This window comes from Prorops nasuta, unplaced genomic scaffold (genome assembly GCF_024137725.1).
Source record: "Prorops nasuta isolate Cenicafe-Biocafe unplaced genomic scaffold, Cenicafe_Pnas_1.2 PNAS00038, whole genome shotgun sequence".
NCBI lineage: Eukaryota > Metazoa > Arthropoda > Insecta > Hymenoptera > Bethylidae > Prorops > Prorops nasuta.
In genome coordinates, this window is record NW_027116835.1 from 1598594 (window position 1) to 1624618 (window position 26025).

A 26025-nucleotide genomic window follows, 5' to 3' on the forward strand; every position below is an offset into this window, starting at 1 on the left:
CCAGCCATTTTCTCCTTAGCTTATTTTTCTCGCATACCACAAGTTATACGAATACCAAAGCAATGCTGGAATGTTTTTAAGGCGACTCGAAGTTTTTTAGGTCGAAACTCGTTGCAATAATTTTATAACGTTATAGAAAAATAAATCCTGCAACGTCTGCCGAGTCCCAGGCGACATGGAAGCTTCTGAATACCACCCTGATTTTGTTTGCGAGTCGACTGAAACGACAGACCGAAAGACACAAGACCCGCACTCGTCGAGAACGAAAACACTGAGAAGGGGTAGAAACCGGAGGTGGCGAAAGCTCGAAAAGCGCGCAAGCTCGAGCCCTCCCACATTAGCCTGTGATAGGAGGAGCAAACCCACCCGCCAATACACGTTTCTCCATGGACTGGTGGACCATAGACATAGATCCGACCGAACTATGAATTCTGATCCGATGGGATGGATCGTCCTGGGTTCCGTAGTTCAGTCCGTTCAGTCTTCTCACGTCCGGACTCTACGTTCCACGCACCTCGCGCGTGCCTTGACACAACCGACGACGACAACGAACACGACGACGACGACAAGGACGACAACGACAACGACATTACTCATTACTTTAGCCCGTAGCGAGGATGCGGAGATATCAGTGCGAATGAAAATCGAATTCTCTCGCGAGAGAACCGGCCAATCATGCCATTTACGTAGGTTAACCGCAAAACCCATCGGAGTTTAGCAGAATGAGGTGTGTCGTAGGACGGATTGGAAGCAATCTCGGGTATTATCGTTGGAATAGTCGAGAGCTAGCATGGGGATCTTCCGTGTGAGTCGCGAAGGTCAGATGAGAAAGGAAAGCCGGTGGCAATAAGAGACACAGCTCGAAACGGACCGGTCAGAAATTTCTGTACGTTCAGTCGACGTTGACCGGACGGCCGATCGCACCTTTCGCGCTATATACTCCCGAAGAGAGAAGGCGTTTGAAAATTAATTTTATGTCAGTTGCAGTATTCGCGTGTGTCGTGACATCGCGTCAGGGAAGGAAGCTAATTATCAATGATCGGATCGAATCATCGTAGAATGGATTTCGCTGTTCCCCCATTCGTTCGCGTGCTGATACTCGGTATTCTCGCAGCGCCATATTTCGGTAAGTCCGATTGATTGTCCTCGCTAATTGTTGTACAGTCTCTGTCTCTCTCGCACCAGCCATCCCTTCTCCCCTCCTCCCTCCCTCCCTCTTGGCATGTACTCGTCCCTGCCAGTCCCAAGAGACACGCGGTGAGAAGCCATGGCCTGCTTTTTCCCGCAGAGAACTTTCACTCGGCGTGTGTTACGCAGCGCGACTCGAGCAACGTATACTTATTGCGTTCAAAATGTGGAAGGTTGAACTTGTTGCTCGAGGGAAGTCTGCAGCAATTGTTATTTTCTGCCGTATAAAATAACGTTGCTCGTCGAGTCCACGGCACTCTAATGCATTTGCCCGAGCAAACGCGACACGCATGACCGATCCGGCCACCCTTTCCACGCGTTCAGCACTTTCTCTCCCCCTCGCTGGGGAATATAATGCGCCTCTAAAAGGAAGCGACCGACCCTATCGGCTTTAATCTCTCCTAACGGGCGGACGACAAAAATTTTCTTCCAATGCTGTATATTTTATGTGTGTATAATGCTCGCCCCCGCCCCCTCCCTTACTCGATTGTTCTCCTTTTTGCTCCGTGTGCTCGCACGCTAATGGATCCGTAATCACCGAGACAAATTAACGTGGCGTCACGTAGCGTCGTCCTATAAAATGATTTATCAAGCTGTCCCCACATACCTTCTGGCACCCCTCCCACCCCCCCTCCCCCTCTAAGTACTCGTTCAATCGCTTAGAAATCCGGCGCGCGCGGCGTTTATATACTTTTTCCGTAGGGTCCCACATCCTAAGTAAGTTGTACTGTAATGTATTGAATTTTATTTCAGCTGACGCCAAGTACGGAAGTAATTATTACGGCAAAGTAATCGGGAACTTGCAGACGTTCGGTCACGGTATCAAGGGCAGAGCTTATGCCGTGGATGAAAGGACGATATTTATCAAAGGATTCTCTTACGATGGTACAGCACCAGACGCATTCTTCTGGGTCGGCAATACCCCTATGCCAAATCCTTCAGGCTTTTTAGTGCCGTACCCGGAGGACTTTCCTGGCAGGCAAAATACATTTTTCTCTCTTGCTCCCACGACCTCCTGAAACCTTTTGATTTTAATGATTTACTTGCGATTCTTTTAGGGATCCACCGGAACTCAGAGCTTACGACAATGTCGACGTTATTCTAAAATTACCGCAGGGCAAAAAATTGCGGGACATCAAATGGCTCAGTGTCTGGTGCCGAAGATTCACTGTGAGTAATACGATAAATATACATATAACTGATTAATCGAGAAGATTCGGGGAAAAGTGGGAGAATCGAAGCAAAAGCTGATAGTCGTCCTACGGGTAAGAGGGATGATGGCGCAGGCGCCGGGTGCCCGGCCGGTCGATGTTGGCCGGGGCCGGGGCTCTCTGGCTGGATCCCACTGAGGCCACCCGAGGGAGCCTCTACCCCCAACCATCTTCTCCCCCCCCCCCCCCCTCGCATTGAACCCAATACTACTACATACTGATATACTACTCTTATTCGAATTTTTCATTCAATAATGTTACCTGTGTATTCGACGTATGCACACACACACACACACATTTATGCTTGGTTTATTTGCACACAGAGAAAAAGAATCAGCGATAAAATTGCTGTAGGAACGATAAATTATGATAATATGTGAACCTGCCAAAATTATAGTACGTCAATCGCATATATTTTTGTCAAATATCAACGTAATATTGCATTGTTTAAAAAGCATGCAATACAATTAGCAATATTTCATACCAATATAATACTAGAAACGTGATATAACGACTGATGTAACATATTGTTGAAATTTTAGTACAAAAATATCTTTAATTATCAGTAAAACATTACTTTGGCAATAGCTTCAATAACTGAATCTATTGATAAATCTGTCTATAGCAATGATAGTATAGCACAACTAATAGATTTGAAAAATCGTTATAATATGTAACGAAATAATTCTTATGTAACAAAATATTGAATATTTTGTTTACAATGAAGCATCACCACGTTTGATATGAGACGTATCGATGTAGTAGTTTTTAAAATGAGGTTTCGGGGATTTAATTAACTTCTTATTTACACAGAATCATATTAGAAATATTTTTAAATGCATATTAAGAAGCTATATACATTATTATATTAATGTTTTAATTAGATTAATATTTCTTTTTTGGAATAATAGGGAGTTCGGCAAGCCACTTTATATTACGGAGCAATTAAAACAATAATATTTTACTTTAAGCAGTATATTTTTACAGAATTTTATGAGATCTGACAAAAAACAAGCTTCGTCTGTTAAAAAAACTGTAGCAAGTACATACAATTCCTAGTATATACAGTAGGCTAATACGAGATAATATTATTAAATCATTTATTAACTGAAATATACAAACAATATTAAAGTATTTTTTTCGTGGAAAAATGACTTTAATATTGTTTCTATATTTCAATAAATAAATGATTCCATAATATTATCTCTTATTAGCCTATATTGTATATACTAGGATTTATATTTATTTAACGCTTTTTTTTATAGGCGAAGCTTGTTTTTGTGGGATTTTATTTAGAATAAAAATTCGCATCAAATCTGTATAATTTTAAAAATATTACAATAAAGTTAATATATAAGTAATAAGCCGAGTAAACTAATTTATCATTGTTAGAGTGAAATACATGTTAGTATTATTGGCTTATTGTCTAAGCAAAATGGCATGCTTTTTATAAAGTAACTTTCAAATATCTACACATACATATATATAATTATGTGTAAAATATCCCAAAGAGCCGGAATAGAAAAAAATCTCGAAAACTAAATGTTTTATAACAAAAAATTCAGGAATAATTTGTTGTATTATTAAAACTCTTTTAGATAGCATGATCTATTTTATTTTGGTTACAGTATTAAAGCTTATATGAAGATCATCTTGATTTTTCTTTTTTTTAATGTAATACCCTATTTCATATGCCACATTCTTATAGCTCATTTCAAGAGCTTTCTCATTCCCTACTTTTATTTTCTCATTTTGTCCAGTCATTTATGACATATTTGGATTTTAAATTTCTTATAGAACTGGGTTTAGCTGAAGTAGTGTGCGTGAACGCTATGCATACACACGCATAGTTGCTTTCCTACGCATACTTTCAAATCGAAATATCTCGTAAAGTATTGGCTGAAATGAAAAAATAATAAAAGTGGCCTCGATACTTTTGAGATAAGTTACTATAATGAAAAATACAAAATACGAAGTTTCATTTGAAAAAATATTAATCACCTTGAAATCTTAACCACCCATACAGCACAATTGACTAAAAGATATCTTTAAGTATTTTGGTGCTCTATGGGCAGTCATAACCTTGAGCAAAATTTGTTTTATGGAACTATATATATATAAGCGCTCTATTGAAGTATGTAAATCTGCCCTATATTACTTTTTTTTATCGTTAGTAGCAACAGAGATATTTTGGATGAGCATGCTTACTGGGATATTCTATATATGTAAATTCACTTCCTTGTGATACTTGCCATTCATATAAACGTTCGACATATTCTTTTGTTTCACATCTAATCCAAAAACAAATGTTGCTTTATTTGTTTATTATGAAGCTTTTAATTATAATTTCACTCTTATAGCTTCATTTAGTTTGAATGAGAAATTAACTCCATATAGAGTGTGCTATTATTTTAACGCATTTAACACATACGTGATTATCAAAACTTAAGAGTATCTCATCTTTAATTCGCAGTTTATCAATTTTTGTTAGGCCTATAGTTGGCTATATCGGTACCCCATATGAAAACCATATATTTAAAAAGAAGATTTTCAAAAAATTGATGTGCTTCTTCCACTGTATTTTATGAAAAGTATTTAATCTTAATATGTGTGTGTATGGTTGCATTTGTACACCTTTGCCTTGTTATACTTGACCTCAAATCTCGTGCACCATAAACGAACTAACGTGACTCACATTTTTAGAATACTGAATGGAATAAAACGACCGCGCACCGTAATTGGAAGGGGTGGATTCCCCTGAGTATTATGCGAAGTGAAGTTTCAGATCGCAAAACATTCGATATAGTGCAATGGGTTTTGAGATATAAGCGTTTAAGCATTGATGTTTTTAAGCCACTTTACGCAGCTTGATGTAGACCCATTACATTTCTATGAAGTCACGTTACTATCGTAACGAAATTTCCATCGGCTATAAATGTTATGAGAATTATTATTCTATACTACTGGCAATTTACTGCTAATACTAAACCTTATTTTTATGCAACATTCCATTAGATAGTCAGTGCTTGCAGCAACATGCTGTAATAGATCAATTAAGTTTGAAAAAGAAACAGTTTATTGGAATTTTAATAGCATTCTAGGGAAGGCAAATAACAAGAGATTAAGAAACTAAAGTAAAATAAAATAACAGTTGTTGCTAGCAGATTGCTTACAATCAACAAATTATTTTCACATTTAATCGAACAATGTGAACTACACTGAAACTGCTAATGATATTTATATATCCTCCTGATATATATATAGATCATACAAACGAAAAAAGATTCATTACACAGAACGATAAAACTTTTGTCCACATTTTCTAACAGTTCCCCACAAACATTTTTCTTGCCCTATGCCTTAATTCACTCGTATACATTTTCTTATTCAGTTATTTGATTAGTCATATTTTAATTTACTTACTTTTGCACCTTTAACACAGCGTTCATGCATGAAAAGAAAGCATATCTTGACTGAAAGAAGAATAATGCGTCTGTTTGACGCAGCTAGCAGTTAACTATTAGCTAACAGCCTAAATTTTACTACTTAAGAGATGATATTTGTGGAAAAGTTAAATTCATAGGAAAAAGCCTTATACATTGGGACATTTATTGTTAATTATTCTTAAATTAAAAGTCTTTAAATTAAACAAACGTAACGAATTAAGTAATGAACTTTGAAAGGTAAATAGTTTATGCATTAAATGAGTACATAAAAAAAATTCTAATAAACTTTTTTCTGTAATTTATATAGCAATAGTAATTTCAACAAAAGTGTCCCAAGGTAGTACACAAGACTTTTCTATACTTAGCCAAGTCATGAAAGACAAAAAAGAAGTGGTAGGTAGAGACTTTTATTGTTTTATGACTAGAGAAAGAGAGAGAGAGGCTCGCTTTACCCCAACCACGGTCTAAATATTACTTGACAATTTAAAAACTCGACAGTCAGTATTTGACAAAATTATTCCATATTATTTTATGCACTTACCTTGCTTTTAAGAAAATTAATTGCTTCCATTTAGCAGATTGCTAATGTTAGCCGGCGGAAAAGGTACTTTGCCTTTCAGTTCGAATGTTTTTTATTTTCATAAGTAATCACTGTTTTTCATATTCATAAGCAAATAAATTAAAATAGAACTATTAAAATCAGTAAATAAGGATAGTATGAGTGAACGAATTAAAATATTTGGATATAAGAAAATCTTATGGCGTAGTGTGGTAATAAAAAATGTTGGATGAAAATGCTCTCATTTTGTGCAGTGAATTTTTTCGTTTGTGGTATTTTATGTATATAAATACTTCCGAAATTCTCAATGTAGCCCACAGCGTTTAGAAATTTTGTATAAAAAATTTATTAATAGTAAATTTCTATTAACAGCAACTATTTTTCAATATGCTACACTTTCCTACATCAACTTATTTGTTTAATTTGTCTTCTTCTGCATGTTATAAAAATGTTAAAAAATCTGTTTTTTTCTTCTTAACTGAAACAATACTGAATGTATATAGAACGAGGATCTATCTAAAAAGGTGTTACATAACAATATGATTTAGTACTAGCAGCCATTCGGCAGTAATAAAAATTATAATAACTCCCATGAAGTCCTCAGCTTTTCTACAAACTATTTACTCTACTGTCCTTCAAAAGAATACACTATCAATTATTTTATAAAATATTTTCTTCAGATTTTAAATATAGGTTGTGAAATATAGGTTGTGAAATTTAAGGTAGCCAATTGGTAAAAGTTAGAAATAGGAGATTTAAAAACTGAAATTCTAATAGATTTTTCTGTCGCTTTTAGTTTATGCGGTATTAACCCGTTAATGGGCATGCGAAGTGTTCAGAGCACCCCAAGAATAGAAATCTATCGGTAACTTAGCGAAAAATATATGCAGTCAATTAAAAATATTAGCGTTTAATTAATATGGAAATAACTTAAAGAATGCGACTGCTATTGTATTCAAAAGGAAACATCGGAGAGATAATAGTTATTGAAAAATAAATTTGAATTCGTAAATATTTCACGTCAAGTAATGAAAAATAAATGGGGTGTTCCTGGCACCCCACGCGCCTATGTACGTAAAGAAAAAACACGGGCCTATTGGCGGGTTAATAAATGAACTTATGTAACTAGTTGCGCTCCTCTGATTGGTTGAGATCAGGAAGACAATCTGATGGGGTAAGCTATATCACTAATATTTCATTATTTCTCCGAAAGTTGGAATAGGGTACGCCTCTCCGTTGATTAGATTTTATGGGTAGCCGAACGCCGAAGAAATAAATCAAGACAGCAGTGAACACCCCTATGCGTTCATCTATGAAATATTTTAACTTTTACAAATTGTTTTAAAATTTAGTACAATTGTTATTATTGAATTGTACACATTTGTACAATGAGAATAAATCCAAACATGGTATTATTACAACTATTTTTGGGTTTAATAAAAAAAAACTAATTGAAAATTGGATACACACCAAAATATGTAGTCGTATTTATGTCGTGCTTAGATTCATTTTCATCGTAAAAACGCATACAATTCATTAATTTTTAAATAGCTGAGCGCTAGTTAAGTGGTGCGAGGCCTTCATTATAACTTTTCACTCTAAATATATATTGTTAAAAACAAGATGGCCTGAGATTATATTTAAACATTTGTACAGCAAAAGGAACGTCAGTCTAAGCGTTGAAAGTAATTACATAACAGTTTAACACAATTTGTACGAGTTATTATTTCAGCCGAGTGATCAGGGACGTGTACGCGTCCCTTTAACTTGTTATTTTCACTCGGAGCTCGACCACCAATACAAACGAATCAACAAAGAGACGTACCCTATACCCATTTTCAGCGTAATATTAAAATATTAGCATAAATGAATCAATTCCACTGAGATGTGTCCTTTCGAACTCTTAGCCAATCAGAGGCTCGCTCAGTTACATTATTTAATTCATTAATTACTCATAAACTAATAACCATAAGAAATATTATATTGTGCAACTAGTGCAAGACATGTTTTTTTAACAACTATGAAATTTGCGCAAAAGCGTATGAATAATTAACTACACGAATTTAAACAATTGCACACGTTGTATTTATAATTTTCTGAAATACCATGCAAAAAGCTAAATATCTGAGGTAACGCTAAGCGTACGTGTAGAAGTTATTTTTGGCACACCTTTTAAAAAAATGTGAAATGCATAGAAAGTGTGAGAAGCAATAGCTTCTCGCACATATTTGGAAAGAATATACAAAACGGTTGCTTCTTATTTTGCAATGGTTTAGCATGTATTAAAGATCTCTAAATATACATAACAATTTTATATACGTTTGGAGCTATTATTTCTGGTTTACGTTATCGATTATCGACAACTACTCTTAATTACAACTGTAACTTCATACTTAGTTTCACTAATTATCACAACCAGCTTTTCATTACAAACTTTCAATGCATACTGTACTCTATGCAAAATTTGACACCTTCACCCTTCCCATTATTCGTTATCAACTGAAGAATGATGAAAGTCTTATATGTTGCTATACGTCCCTACTATATCAAATATCATTTACATCTTCTGTCTCATAAAAATTCGTACGTATTTTATTCAATAGCGAATATGTGCGGTAAGTAGTTGTTTTACGCAGACGTTTGTAAACATTACGTAAAACGGCAGCTTCTCGTACGCTAATTTAATATGAGAAATCGTGCTTCTTTTATAGTGTTTCAAAAAATTTGTATTACGATTTTACTCTCCAAATCTTTTCCCCTTTCTAAATTTTTCCGGCTCCCCCCCCCCCCCCCCCACTCTGGCCATCTTAAAATACAGACTCTATACTTATTTTCGTCAGATTTGAACACTAATTTTGCACAATTCATTCAGCGTATAAATTCTGCATCTTTTGTAAACATTAATTGATACAAGAATATTTTCTCAATTCACTGAAAGGTGAATGAAAACATTAAATTTTTTTGTAAATTTTTCAATCAAACGCAAACTATAATCAACTATTAACAGAAAATATTCGTTTTATAATTTCCAATAAATCATCATAAGTTATCATGTCCACTGCAAAGAGAGTTTTTTTTCAGGTGACTTCAAAAATCAGATACCAGTGGATCAATTTTCAACATTTTTAAATTAAACTTTTACAAAATATAGTTTACCTCTTTATCTTCTATATTATTAACACGCGCTACATATAATGATTGTATTTATTATATTAAGAAAAATTCAGAGAAAATGCTCTGATTTTAAACGTCTGAAAGCTACGTAACCCTTTAATTTAAAAACACTTTGTTTCTATCTTCAATTAATTTTAATTTTTGTACTTTTTTTAATTTAGCAACCAGCTAGAAGCAAACAAAAATGTACTTAATAGTAAGTTTGATACACGCCTGCTAAAAATTTAAGTTATTTATTTTTGTACAGCGCGAAACTGACCTGCTTATAGTAACTGCTCAGAAGGGTCTGGAAATTTCAGCTTCGACGATCAATTCCCCTTCCTACTTAACGTTTTTTAGATGAGGGTATATAGTAATATGCTAACACCTCTTCGTGCGAAATTATAAGCGAAAAAAATTTTGGACGGGACATGAATGACTCACGGTTAGAGAAATAATGGTAAACTTAATTTGTGACTTAATTTTTTATGTTTTTTTCATTTTACTCTTTAACCTATTAAAGCCCACGGGGACTCTTTATTCACCACTTTTCAAAGCTTTTTAGATAGTATAGATTTGGATCTGATAATTTTTTCGACACATCTAATTTATAGATTTTTAATCGCTCTTTTCAACGGTTATACAAAAAATTAGAGAAAGTTCTTTTTTAATACTTAAAATTGAGATTTACGTGTTTAAAACACAAAGAAAGAATAATTTTTTTTTTCAACTTCACACACACACACACACACACACATTTCAACCACTTTCCATGCAATCATCTTAAAATCACAGAGAAAAATGTCCTCGGTACCTTAGCTGTAAACTAACGTATTGAGAAATGTAAATATGTGTGTTTTGGATTATGCAAATTGGCATTCCAAATGAAAAATGGTTTGTTATTCATCTCAAAAGAATCTTCACAAAATTGAAATCATTCGCATAAACATATGAAAGCAAAAACGTTATATTACTTATAAATTTAAAACGCCCCAGAGCATAGGTACAAAAACACGCATATCTTTTTAACTATAAGAGATATTCAATTTTTACATATGACTTTTTTCAAAGCAAACAACAAGAGGCTTCGAAAAGATCCTATGCAAAAATGGAATATCTCTTATATGTAGTTAAACCGCCAATAGGCGCGCTTTTTTCTTACGTATATATGAGCGCGTGTGATGTTACGGACATCCCATTTAATTTTCGTTACTGGATGTAAAATATTTAGGAATTGAAATTTATTTTGCAATAAATATCCTATGCGACGTTCCCTTTGGTATACAATAGCAGTTACATTTCTTTAAGTTATTTCTGTATTAATTAAACGTTAATACTTGTAAATGACTGCACAAATTTTTCGCTAAGTTACCGATAGATTTTTATTCTTGGGGTGCTTTGGACACACCGCGCGCCTATTGACGGGTTAAAAAGATACGCGTGTTTTTGTATCTATGCTCTGGGAAGTTTTAAGTGGTAGACCCTGTATAAATATACATTTTTTAAAAAGGGAAAAATTAAATTTTGTGTCTAAAAATTAATTTCTGAACCAAAAACCTACTTGCTAGGTTCGTACTTCATAAAATTAAGAAAAAGTACAACAAATTTTATTAACGACAAATAACATTTTTATTATAGCGTTATTGAGATATAGTATTTGTATAAAAAACATGGGCCTGGCAAATAGGCTTTTTGGTTTGGAAATTAGTTTTTAAATATAACATTTAATTTGTTTACATATATGTTTATGATTATAGTTTAAATAATATGTTTTTATAATGTGAAATTTTTGCTTTCATTTGTCTATGCAAATGAATTCAACCTTGTGATCATCTTTTTAAAGTATGAATAATTGACATCAAAAGATTACACTATTTTGATTTTACATAACTTTATTTTGAATTAATTCATTATCATTTTCTGCTAGGATTAATAATACTACAGGGTCTTACTCTAACGGCGGCATACTATAGGAGATTCGTGTTAGTTGACTATAGCGCTCCGGATGATGGTATCTGAGAGCGCTGATTGGTCAATATCGTATAGTGCCAACATGAAATAGTCCGTTACCAATAGTTGAATACGAAAAATGAGACCCATTGTATATTCTTAACAGCAATATATAAGAAAAAAATACTATTGTATTACTTTTAATGTTTTAACATTATTGTGAAATCACGTGCGCTGTATCAGTAATAGAAGTATGCTTATTTCAATAAGAAAATTTGGTTAAAAATATATATTTTTTTAGCATTGCAATTGTGTTGTTAGCGTTACGTTTCTCAATTTTATATGACTGATGACTAATTTTCCTACGATCTCAAATTGCAGGTTGATTTTGGTCACGTATTTATTCCTGATTTGGAACCTCCGAAACACAGGCTTCTTCCTGAGTTCTCGCGACTCGCACATGGTTTACGCAGTGGAAACATTACAATTTTGGACAGCAAAACGATCTATATCCCTGATCTACACTACGACGGAGCAGGACCTGATGCATACTTTTGGGTTGGAAATGGAACGGAGCCTTCAAGTTTGGGCATTAAAGTGCCCAACCAAGTTGGAAGGTAGCAACAAAAGAAAAAATACTGCTTGTCTTATTTTAAATTTTTCACATAAATATCTCGAATACTAAGCCCAAGAGCTAAAAATGTTTCAAACCAAGTTTTATTTTATTCGGAGTGGGACTTGCAATGATACTGATCCTTTGAATCTAGAAAGTCACCCGCAAAGGTTAACCTAAATTTTTTAAATGAAACCTTTGATAAGGGACCCAATAGTGTCTCGACGTTAAGGAGGTGTTATCGATAATAGATTTACAATTTAGATTTCGATGAAATTTATTTTCAGGTTGCTGTTTGTCCCTAAATATATGCAGTTCAAATTTCGTAATAATTAACTATAAGAAAAGTTATGAGCACACACACACATTTTCAATAGCGTTCATTTAACATAGCGCCATATGGGAAACCACGATTTCTACCACCTCTGTCATAAAATTTAAAACTTTTGTAATTAATTTGGAACTAAACTTCAAAGGGATTTAAAGAAATTATTTATGATGAATTTGCATGCTGAAATAGCATGATTAGTTACCTGTGAGTGTAGTAATAAGAACATTACTGTAGAACCTTTCCAATTTTCACAAGCAATTGGCGCGACATGGTAACACCGCCAAAGATATGACTCGTTATACAAAATACACTGAGCTTACAGTCGGATTGTCTAACAACTTTTATATTTCAGACGTAATTATAATGGAAATTTTTTCAGTTTTTACTTTAGTAACTTCTCCTTTCTGACATTTCTCCATTTTATACCTCTTTCTGCCATATGTATTGTATATATATATATATAAATAAACATGGATGAATAATATTTTTATTGTGTGACTCTTTTAATCGTGTTCTTACTTGCAGCTTGGAGCCGCTGAAGGGTTACCAAGGAGAAGATATCGAAATAGTTCTACCGGGAAATTTAACAGTTTATGATATCGACTGGCTGGCTGTATGGTGCGTAATGTACCGTCACAATTTTGGCCATGTTTTGATTCCGAAGGATCTCGATGTTCCACCAGCATTAGGACAAACCAAGATAACGGTAATTTCAAATTTTATTAACTCCTAATACCGTAAAAAATCACACGCCCAATAATCGTGTGTTTTCTTTCGCTTAACGGGAATAGCCGCCATGGTGGTATAATCCAGTAAGTATCGTGTTTGCTATGCGTGAAACAAAAGATCAATCTCTTACTACTTCTACACTAAATATTATAGCGCAAGTGGTAGTTCTCGAAATAAAAATTTCTTAAAGAAAAATAATAAGATTTGGGTTGGGGGAAATTTTCAGACAAGCAGTAGCCCAGCACCAGCAACGTCCAACCGTGAATTAAGCAACTGCAAAGAGATGTTGAATGGCCGAGTACAAGTCCAGTGGGAATTATTTGGCGAGGACGTTCAGATACGAGTCTCCGGACGTATACAAGAAGATCAGTATGTAGCGTTTGGTCTATCAGGAATAGAAGGACGTTCTGAGATGCTTGGCGGGGATGTCGTCGTTGTTGCATATGACAAGAGAACCGGTAATTTTATTGCCGAGGATTATTACATGTCGGATCTGGCTCAATGCGATGGAAAGAAGGGGGTTTGCCCGGATGAAAGAGTTGGCGGTAGAAACGACGCAATATTACTTCACGGAGAACGCAAGCACGATGTAACCACTGGTAAGTTAAGAAACGCGATACAGTCCTTGTAACATAAGTTGAATAGTGTATTTTAAACAAATCTAAGTAAACTTGTACAATGAATTAATTAACAGTAACGTATACTCGACCTTTGAGAACGAACGAGCCGGTAAAGGACAAAATGATACCGGAGTCTGAGACTAGTGTGATTGCGGCCATCGGTTCTTTGAACTCTCGAGGGGAGGCGAATGCTCATCAAAGCTTTGACGCAACGACCGACGACATTCGTATCGATTTTACGTCAAGGAACATTCACCAGTGTACCAATTCTCTCTACGATCTTACAGACGTAGAGACTTTGAGTACCTGGACGCCAGCAGTCATATTCGATCAAACTAATTTTAGCGCGAAAATCGGCCCAACAGGCGGTAAAAGAGGCTACACCAGAATTACAGGTAATTTTTCTTTTCATTTATTAATAATACAAGTCCTGCCAGATCAAACAACCTGGGTGGTGTATATGACAAAGTATATGTCTCAAAAACTATAAAAGGCGATACAAATTTGCGTAGGACCTTTTCGAAACGTCTTACCTTTAGCATCCAGAAAGATCTTATGCAAAATTCTCAAAATCTATAATAGTTACGGAGATGCATCCGTTTTGTTGCATATATAACTTAGGGCATATATAGAGAACCTTGTATATATATATATATATATATATATATATATATATAATTTATCAGCACAGCTCTATTTAATACGTCCCTTTTCTTTTCTCGTTAAATGAAGGTCAACCTTCATGGGGTATCGCTTGGTATATCAATGATCTACTAATACCAGAGATAACAGTTGAGAGAGGTCAAACGTACAAATTTACAGTAGAAGGCGGAAACGATTCTGCTAATCCAGCAAGGTATATTTTTTCTTTTCCTAATGCACATAGACACATATCTTTAAAAAGGAACAAGAGATAGATCGTCTGTAATCATTAATATAGATACCATCCACTGTACCTTACGGATAATCCGGAAGGTGGTTTCGGACAAAAAACGGAAAATCAACAAATGCAAGAGAAGGTGTTTGCTGGGGTAGCGTATGATTCCGATGGTTACCCTTATCCAACTGCCGCCGGTCGTTATTGCGAATGGAAGCACAGAAGCGTCGATATGAGTTCCAAATACGAATCCTTTGAAGGGTTCTTCACGACCCTGGAGCTCCAATGTGACAAGGGCGAGCCTGCCGAGCTTGTCTGGACCGTACCTAAGGATACTCCAGATTTAATTTATTATCAGGTAATCATTTGAATCTTTTAAAGTATTTCATATATATACTATGCGATTTTTATCTGTGATATCTTTTATCACACGCAGTGTTACACGCACAAAAACCTAGGATGGAAAATAAACGTCGTGGATGCTGGATACAAACCTCAAAGAAACGTAAATGGTGTCGAGCAAATTATGCCAGGAATTTTGACAGTGATTGTCTCTACTATGATCACTGCAGTTTCATTTTTCAGATGAGCACTTGAATCACAATGATGCAACGCATAAAACATTAGATAAATATTTTCGGGATCTGTCGGAATCGAAATATTGAATTCACGTTTTACTATACAAATACACACGCACATAAATCTATCAAAAATACAGAAAGCGACAAGCGCAGCAGGATTGCGGGTGCGTAAGCACAAAGAATACTTGATTATCATATGTAACACATATATACTATACCATATTGCGTTACATGAAATATGACAATAATGTGATGGGACTGAAACCTTCAGACAATAAGAAAAAACAAAATGAAAGTTCTCTATCAGGGATACTAAAAAATGATTCCTTATTGAAAATTGTATACTATTAAACATATATAGTATACATTCAATTACGTATGCGCGATATCATATACACGTCTATCTTTAAAACGATTTCTATATAATAACGCGTGCGTATAATATAACTGTAACGAAACAACAAGAATATGGGGTCATTGGTTTTCCGTGTAGAATGTAAATTTTGCACAAAATATTATAGTTGAAAGTTGATAAGATTTTACCTATTACATAAGTAAACATTAAGAATACATTTATTAAATGCTGTCGACTTGACAATAATACGTAGGATAGTCAATCAAAAATTATAAGGAATCAGCGATTATACGTATCAAACAGAGATGAGTTACAATGTTACAAAAATCAAAGATATCACATAGATTTTATATAAACGCGCGTCAACTGAAATGTAAACGTCGTTCAGTTCTAACATTCTCAAATATGTACTTCTTACTGCTATAATGATTCGCACGTGTGCGTGCATATCCATGCACGCATATATATAATGGTGCGTCACGTAATACGCCCAAGAGCATCCTCAGAAAAAGGTCCTATGGAAAAATTTATTGTTCTTCTATGGCATTACACGGAGTGTGGATATTCGTGCTGCACTTTGTATTTATCTATAAGTGAAAAAAATCCGATATGGACATCCTCACACTGCACCTCCATAAGGTTTTGCTTTTAAAGACGTGATTTTTATTTGTATGCGAGGTCTACGCTCCACAAAACTCTTCCGACTGAGTGCGGGAAAAGTATTGCAACGCGAAAACTGTTGCACACAAATATTAAAGATACATACTATGTAAGCCTACTTAAGGTGCCATTACACGGTGCGTAAATAAAAGCGCCACGTCACACACGCCTATATATATATATATATATATATCTACGGATAGAACACCCCCGAAATAGAAATCTTCTCGATACATCTTTATATAGGTAAGTCTTTATCTATGTGTATCTTTGCTTGTGTGTGATAGTCTACACGCCACAGTACTTTAAGCATTGAAAATAAAAATGTATTGTAAAACATGGACTGTCGTACACAAGTAAAAATACTTATAGGTATAGGTCTCCCTACACAGAGAAATACGGTACGAGGACCTAAGCTTGGGGTTTTTTGCTATCCATAAATATATAGATACAGGCGTACGGAATGTCAATTCACACAATGTGTATCAGCACTTTTAGGCGGAGTTGCGTAGCTTGAGGATTAATCTCCATTTCGAGTTTTTCCACCAGTAGATAGATTTTAGATACGTCGCGTCTGTCCATACGCCAGACTATTCTAATAGTCACGAGACAATACATTTTCTCATACGTCTACCTCCAGGGGATTCTAAGTGACGCACCATTGAAGGCACATGCCTTTATATGTACACTGACAAATTCGGAAAAATATCAAGGCTCATTACAGCTGTCTTCATACGACCAATTTTTAAGTACACAATTGGTAACCAATTGATGAGCACAACTTTCAATTCTTACATAATCCTCTCATTAATTTCTCTTTTGATTTATGGTTTATGCTTAAATTAAAAAGGATATACTATCGAGTGGGACTATTGTAATTCATATAAACAGTTTGAAGTGGATATCGTGCATATAAACTAAATAAGATTTTTTCTCAGTGTAAATATAAATAGAACAAAGAAAGATAGAAAAAAATAAGAAAGTGAAGGAATAGACAAAAATAAAACTAGAATGGACCTTTTTAAAAACGGAATGAAAGTATAAAATGTGCCTTGGGTGCAAATAATAAAATCGTCTTTGATTATACAAATTAAGAACCACTCAAAATTTAGGAAGATACCGTACCGTCTTTTAGGTGCTTGCGAGAAACGATTAATCGTACTGTTAACAGTAAATATCACTTTTGTCGCGAGTATGGATTTTGAAAACGAAGGGAACGAAAACTTTGACGGTGAGGCAAAGACGCCGTTAAATTACGTTTAATGAAATAAATGCAATATTTTATAATTGTAAGGAAAATCACATCTCTTAAACAATTACTATATCTTACGAAAATCTCCTGAAAAAGATAAAATTTAGGTTCGAGTGCAACCAAGATATCAAAAACATACATAATCACTTTACGTAGATCTAGCGATTAGGACTCAATTACGTTCCTTCGTTTTCGAACCTGTACGATTCTCTATAAGCTCCGAGGTATCTTCGAAACAAATATATTTAATTTCTTTATTATTATTGTGGTTGTGTGTGAATCTCTTATTGCGCAAAGACCAGTCTTTTTTAAATTGCTATGTAATATTGTATATGGGAGACCGGAATCAATTGTAACAAAATGAAACCAATTCATTTATTTTCGATGATCCTGCTGATGTTAAAAATCTCCAAAAAAATAGTAATACTGTATATGTATAGAATGCAAATTTATTTTAATTTAAATAATATTTTATTTATTCGATATGCAAGCTACCATTTAGAGTACCACATACGGTTTATTACATTCGACACCAAGTAGGTTTCAATTGTAATATACCGATTTGCAATTGTAACATACTCGTAATTACTATAGTGTATGGATATAAAAAGAGTAGATACTTCGGTAAACAGATTATGTTATCCAAAGGTTAACATATATTAAGATATGAAATTTGTTTGTAAAATCACAAAATGACAACGAGTAACTGCTTTATAAAAATAATTTTCTTTTATACAAAATATTTTTATTTCTTGTAACATTTGAGTATTTAATTTATTAGAACGATATTTATTGCAATATGCAAAGTCGAGTTATTGTTGGCATAATTGAAGTATATACTATTTTCCTATTCAATTAGCACGTTACATACGACATCAATTTACTTGTTACAACTAACCCATACAGAACCCAGTTACTTAAAGACATCTTTTAAACGTATTTTAGCCAATTGGATGACTAAAAGATGTCCATAAGAGAACTTTTAGTCAAGTGTGTTGCATAGGAAGCCACCTGCTCGAAAATACTACATAGATGAATTTTGTCAACACAATTTCATATTTAACCCTATGCGGTCGTATTAAATTTAGACATGGGGAATTAATTTCCATTAAACGAGCAGTGATAAGTAATACGCAAGATTATAAAAGGTAAACAATAATATTTATTCATTCTTTTGTGAACTTAAGATATATATTTATAACAATGTAAGATTAATAATGCTCTTTGCTCTGATGGCCGAGAGTAGACGTACCACCGCAAAGAGATAGATATCGCGCGACATTGAAAAATGTACTCAACGAAATGATGATTTTACTCATGTTTCGAATTTTAACATTTACATAATAGCAACTGAGCAGTTCAAGGTTAAGGAAGAAGTGAAGTACTTACAAATGTGTGTGAGTGCAGAAAACTTATTTTCTCATTTCTACAAACAGTGGCCTAGCATTGGCGACTTTAAAGTATTGCACCTACAGCGTCTTGTAGTACTTGTTGGAGAAAGGTATTAAACTATTTTAAATTTCCTTAACGGACGGAGCGGCAAATTTGAATATTACAATTGACACATGTGTGCTACAATTGAATCCGGTCTCCCTTACAGGTTATTCAAAAAGTCCCCTTTCATCTATTATATTTCGGAAAATATGCACTTTTTAAATATTCAATAAACCCGTGTTTTTTTGCTATAGCTAGACTTATACACTTCAGTTAAACTTACACGTACATTAATTTTTAAAATGAAATAAATAGTGAAAAAAAGAATAACTGAAATATTAAAATCACAGAGTTTTAGAAAAGCTATCGAGATCACCTATAAGAATATGTAATAAAAGTGAACAAATTCTCTTTAAGAAAATCGGCTTAATCTTCACATCATCTTATTGTCTTTTCAAGGTCAAATGAATACCATAATATTAAAATTATGAAAGGCAAAACTACAAGAATGATTTTTTATATCCGTGAAAATTACATATTTTCCAAAATAATAGGAAAAGAGAAGACTTTATGAATTCCTTGAATAATTCATATAAAGGGTGCGCCAGTTAAAATGCCCCTAAGCATAGAGGCAAGTAAACGATTATCTGTATAATTATTATAGTTATCAAAATTTTTTGCATATGATGTTTCAGAATGCAAATAGTTAGATGTTTCAAAAAGGTCTAATGAAAAAGTGTTGATACATCTTATAATCACGAAGATGTATATCTTCTTGCACCTATGCTCTAGGGCATTATAGCTAGGGACCCTGTAAACATCATATATTATATATATATATAAATTATAAAAAACAGATTACTTGTATCACCCTTTTCAAAATTAATGAAGTGAGTTATTTAAAATAAGCGAAAACGTTTCTATGTATACCGAACACGTTATAATGAATGATTGTACTATCCATTTCCGGTTGGAGCCAACAATACTTTTTATCAGGAAATTCAATTTTTCAAAAGGAGCCTTTTTATATTTTATTGCATATTCTCATAATTTATCTCATTAAGCTTTTCAATACTTCCTACTCATCTTATTATTTCATCTAGTCACGATTATTTTAATTTGAAACTGCGTATGTATTTCGGTTTGGTTGAAATTAAGAACGTGAGTTCTACGAATACTCACACACGGAACTCATTCTCCTACGTATAATTATAGAACCAAAATCTTGTAAACGATTGGATGAAATGAAAAAATGAAGAGAAGGCTTTAAAAAACTTTTGAGGTAAACCATAAGAATATAAAGCAACACGAAAATGTGTTCCATTTAAAAAATTGATCTTCCTGCTAATAAAAGTATTGTTAGCTTTGACCGGAAATGGATCATACAATCATTCAATACAGCAAGCTCGCTAAACATGAAAACGTTTTCAATTGCTTTGAATTACCCAGTTCATTATTTTTTCAAAGGATGCTTAGGGCGATCAGTTTTTAAGTACATAACAGGGTTGTCGATTAAGTCGTGTCAATCTACAAAATCTGGATAGGAGCAGGATTTTAAAGGTAAAAGCCTTAATAATATTTTTCCCAGCACTCCCATGCAATTTAAAAGTTTCAATTGAAACTTATTAATAAGCGAGCCTTTGGTTAGCCAATTATTGATGGAAGGATGCGGTGGGTAATCCCATTTAAACCTCAATGCCAAATACAGAAATACAGAAATACAGAATTAGTAAAACATCTCCTTAAGTATATATATATTAGTAACCGTACACTAGTATGCGATAATCTAATGGCCAGGCTACAAACGCAACTGAAGTGCTAAGATATGTTAGCGATTTAAATATACAAATTATTAGATTGCAAAATTAAGATTTAATAAGTTTACAATTATTACTTATGAAATATAACTATGTTTACGAATAAAATAAAGTCAAACGCAACGTAAATATGACTATGTTATTCGTAAAAAAGCTTATAATTCATAAGTAATAATTGTAAACTCATTAAATCCTAATTTTACAATCTTATAATTTATTTATCATATATCGCTTGCTTATATCTTAGCGCCTTAGTTGCTTCTAAAGTCCAGCTGTGTTGAATTACCGCACATCAGCATTCAGTCACCAGCACAAACTTAAAGAAGTTTATACTAATTGAATATTTGGCATCGAAGTTTAATACGTGAAAGCTCATCAGGCCCTCTCACCGATTATCAGCTAATCACAAAATTATTCATTAACAAGTTTTAATTAATAATTACTCCTATACTAGGAATGCTAGACAACAATTTTTTAAGACTTTTCACATTAAATTATCACCACTTCCAGATTTCTCGGTTTGGCCGATTTAACTAAATACCCCGTATATACACTCTATATAATATAAACGTATCGAAGTTCAAAAAGCTTGTATTGTTTAGCTTTAAAAGAGAGTATATGTATGGGAAAAATGAAAGCTATATGACGTATTAGATTAGTATAGTATGCTATACTTGAGTACAGAGTGAAGGTGAATTGTTGTAATAATCAGAACAAAGCTATATATCTTCAAATACTATATATAGTGGTACTTACTTTAATTCGTCCCAGCCAATAAATAATGAAGTTTATTTAATTGTGTGTAAAGGTACGGAGTGTTTCCGATATTTCAGCTATCGTCTTATATTAAATATTAAAAAAAATCAGATAAAACTAGTTTGACTTGGAGAAAGACATAAGATGATATTTGCTAGATTTCAAAACTTCATTCGAAGGTTTAATGAATGATACCTTGAGATTTCTAAATGGAGCAACCCATTTTGTATACCACATTCTTGTAGCTGCCCTCAAGCAGCTTTTAAAACCCTACATTTCTACTTTTCTTTTCATTTAATGTTTACGAGATATTTAAATTTAAAATTATACGCAGTTGTGGATTTGACTAAACCAATGTGTGCAATTGTTATATGTATTACCGCATAGTTGCTTATCGATTTATAATTTCAAATCAAAATATCCCGTAAACAACGCGGTGTAAGGAAAAAATGAAAATAGAATTCTTAAAAGCTTTCAAAGTTAGCTACAAGAATATATAACACAAATTGGGATATTTCGTTTAAAAAATTCTTGAGATGATTTTCATATAATCTTCTAATGAAGTTTCAAAATTAATCCAATGATTGCACCCTTTTCGAAGTTACACAAGTTTTATCGGGAATATTTTTTATTTGGTGATAGTAGCTTTAGCATTATTTTTCCTTATCACGTTAGTTAAAAAAACCCTTATAAGGGATATGGCAGTTTTCTATGGAACAATATTCGTAAGTCCTTTCTAATTTTATCCAAAAAGGTATTATGCAAAAAAGAAAAATGATATCTTATAGGCAAATCAATTATTTGATTTCGTGTTTGGCAACTATCTTCTGGGGCGACTTAAAATAAAAACCCTGTATGCTACATACTATAGTATACCAAAAATGATCTTTCAACGCATTTTGAATGTAGCACTATTCAGCAGTAAGCGTAATTAATTTCGTCTATAATCCATTACGCAACGCATACTAAAAGAAACTAGCAGCATAATTATATTATCATTAAAATTAATCTGTAATAAGATAATTTTTGTAGTTCGATATTCCAAAACTTTAAACACCTCACTCTGTACAATTCGTATATTAGGAAAAATTAAGATTTAATCGACAATAATAATTCGATACTTCGGTGTTGTGATTCTTTCAAGACAATAACAATAATTGACGATAATTTTTCATTAGAAAAATAAAGAAAATCTAATTTGCGCAAATGGGGAAAGAAATTTATAGGACAGGGATAATGTTGCAAAAAAGATAAGGAAAAGTGTATATGAACAGTTGTAAGGAATTAACGGTAAAAATCTAATCCAGATTTGTGGAAACTCTCTCTTCTGTGAATGACAATAATAATGTATAAAATTAGCCGAATATTTATAAAAAAAAGCAGGGCTGCTCCAAGAAAAAAATTATTCTCTAAATATATATTATATAGTATGTACTCTAATATTAGTTAATCATTCCTGCCTGTGCTGCAGACAACCTCTGTTTGGCAAAAGATCAATTATTCGAGCATAATTGTACAAATTAAGAAGTATGGTGCAATTTTGCAATAAGAAATAAAGTACGTATATAAGAATAAAAATAAAACATAAATATATGACATTAAAATAGAGTCATACATTAATTTATGTTATTGCATATACATAGCATAACATATGCTACACGGAAATTCAATATATGTATACAGATTGTTTTATGCTCTTCTATAGGTTTTAAACCTTTTTAAGGGGGTAGTCCAATGTGTGAATATCTATAAAAACGGGCATTTTCAATATCTTTCTTTTTCTAAAAACTATTACATGTAATTAGGTAAACTTTTTTTCCCTAAAAAGATACTTGTTAAGAGAATAGACAAAACATTTTTTAATGATTATTTGTGATGCAGTAGATTGTTTACATAGGTTCTCTTGAATCAATGTGAAAAAACATTATTTTCTGGCGTAAATGATTTCAAGCTTCCTGAATATCCGAAACAAAAAATCAAATGAGCTTTTTAATCTTCGATAACTTCGCTGTGGCCCCGACCTCAGTTTTTAATTTAATTGTAAATCAACAAAGTAGCTAAATTTTTGGTAAAATTGAAAAATAAGATACGGTTTTTTCTGCCATAAAAATGAAAAAATATATTACAATAAAAGATTTTACATGATTGAAGCTCGGGCGATAGCTGTGAGTGTCCTGAATAATGTATTTAAATGTTAAACTGATATTTTCGCTTTTTTTTATAATAAATCAACTGCGCCAGGTGCAAATATGACATTTCGAGAAAAACACATTTAAATTTTATTCAAATGAAAACTCACACATACAACTTACCTTTACGGCTAATCAGCAAAACCAAGTCTGTAAATCAGCCCTCCGGCACCTATATTATATGTATAATATACATATATATATAATCACAGGTATATATAATTATGAAATAGCTGTTTCCAATATTTAGCCGTATACCTGCTGCGAAATTCCAGCGACCTTCAAGAATACGTATTTGAACCGTCTGTTTTGAAATATTGCAGGCGTCAAACATCAAGAAATCAATTTAAACAACTGCAGGACATCAATTCTATGGTAATAAACTTTCGGAAAATCCAACGAAAAATTCGATTTTGCTGAATTGTCACATTGGAATATACCCTTAATCTGTTTTCGTCTCAGTTCGACCTTACATGCATTATACAAAGGTGGATAAAGATTCCGTATTCGGGCTCAAAGCAACAACGTAGACTAAGCAATTAAGTATGGGTCAAATATACTACATGTTATAAAAATATGCTGTATATTTTGTAATTCGACTGAATCTTCCTTTCTCGCGGAGCAGCCCGATTTTATTTCTAGTCTTTAATGTTTAACAAAACTAACTTTTTCGACAATAAAGGTATTGGTTTTTTGCCATATACAATATTAGTATAAATGGTATTTATTTTAGCTGTTATTACACGATACAGTTACAAAAACTAGGTCTTTTGGAATTATTTAAATTATTCGTTCCGCACCCTCTTATTTACAACAGAATTTTAAACAATTTCTGTGCAACAGGTTCTCCTCTTCCCAAACATAGTATGTATATTAGGGTGATTCTAAAATAGTCGAAACTATTTTTTTTATATTTTATGCATTAAAATAGAATTTTTCAACAAATTTGAAATGTGTAACTTAATTTTAAAAGGTGGCGCAATTCATTTCATTATAATTTTTTTACTGTAGAATATCTTTTTCGTTATAATAACCTATCATGAAGTTACTTCACACAAAATCAATACCATATTGTTTCTTTTAAACATTTAACCACACAATAATCATTATTTAGCTACTAATAATGTAACGATTTCGAGAAACTCATGAAAGAACGGTATAGGCTATTATGCTGTCCCGCCCTGGCATTCTATTTTGTCTCCTTAACTCTCTTCGCCACTGCTGGGTGGCCATTCGCTGAACACTACTCATAATACTCACTAACGTCATCTCATAACTGAAGGATCATCCAAAAAATAAAATTTATTCGAAAGGCATTTCATGATAGGTTATGACGAAAAAGATATTACAGTACAAAAATTATAATTAAACGAATTGCGCCACCTTTTAAAATTGAGTTACACAGGTCAAAAATTTGGTGAAAAATTCTCTTTTAATGCATAAAATATAAAAAAAAATGTGCATTAACTCGCCAATAGGCGCGCTGGGTGTCCAAAGCACCCCACGAATAGAAATCTATCGGTAACTTTACGAAAAATTTGTGCAGTCACTTGCAAGTATTAGCGTTTAATTAATATAAATAACTTAAAGAGATGCAACTGCTATCGTATACCAAGGGAATGTCACATAGATAAAATTTATTGAAAAATAAAACTGAGTTCGTAAATATTTTACGTCAAATAACGAAAAACAAATGGGGTGTCCGTGGCACCCTATCGAGTTCTAAGAAGAATCTGAATAATTATTTAATATTGCTAATAATTTTGGAATTCTATAAAAATTTGTTTAGGCCAAGCAGTTGCATAATTATTAAGCAGTTTGGTAAGTATTCCTGATCGTATAAAGATTTATAAGTATTTTCTAGTTGTGATAATCATAGTATAAAAATGTAATAAACTTTTTTCAAATTACCATTAAAATTTTTCAGGTAAAATAAGAATTCATCTAGGTACAAATTTGATAAGCGATAGTTTACAAAAATTTTTCTTTAACTGGTTAAAAATAAGGAACATTAAACATAGTTGTAGAATAAGTGTTGATGAAGCAACGTTTTTCTTTACAACTAACATGAAACGGTTGAATTGATGGCATCTTTCTAACGTATTTTAAATATTAATTTTTTCTGTAGATGCAATGATTAAATGACGTTCGCACAACAACTTTTTCTTCGTGAACTGAAATTATGTCGGGGATATAGTTCAAATACTGTTTTTAATAATATTTATTCAATTGATTATAGACCTCTAAGGTATACAAATATTTAACATCACAAATTTTTAAGATTCAATTCGAAAAGAAATAACG

General features: G+C 33.0%; 1 protein-coding gene across 2 annotated transcripts; it reads left to right on the top strand.

Moving 5' to 3' along the window:
• The first annotated feature begins 505 nt into the window (after positions 1–505).
• LOC136783963 (protein Skeletor, isoforms B/C) lies at positions 506–24432 on the top strand. Of its 2 annotated transcripts, XM_066744385.1 has the most exons (12): positions 506–886; positions 982–1126; positions 1942–2167; positions 2247–2358; positions 11889–12124; positions 12977–13157; positions 13243–13263; positions 13407–13779; positions 13875–14195; positions 14533–14656; positions 14741–15035; positions 15114–24432. In XM_066744385.1, the coding sequence occupies exons 2-12, from the start codon at positions 1036–1038 to the stop codon at positions 15264–15266; spliced, it is 2133 nt and encodes a 710-aa protein (XP_066600482.1). In that variant the 5' UTR covers positions 506–886; positions 982–1035; the 3' UTR covers positions 15267–24432. The 2 variants fall into 2 exon arrangements, with proteins under 2 accessions (XP_066600482.1, XP_066600483.1); XM_066744386.1 differs by lacking the exon at positions 13243–13263.
• The last annotated feature ends 1593 nt before the right edge of the window (positions 24433–26025 follow it).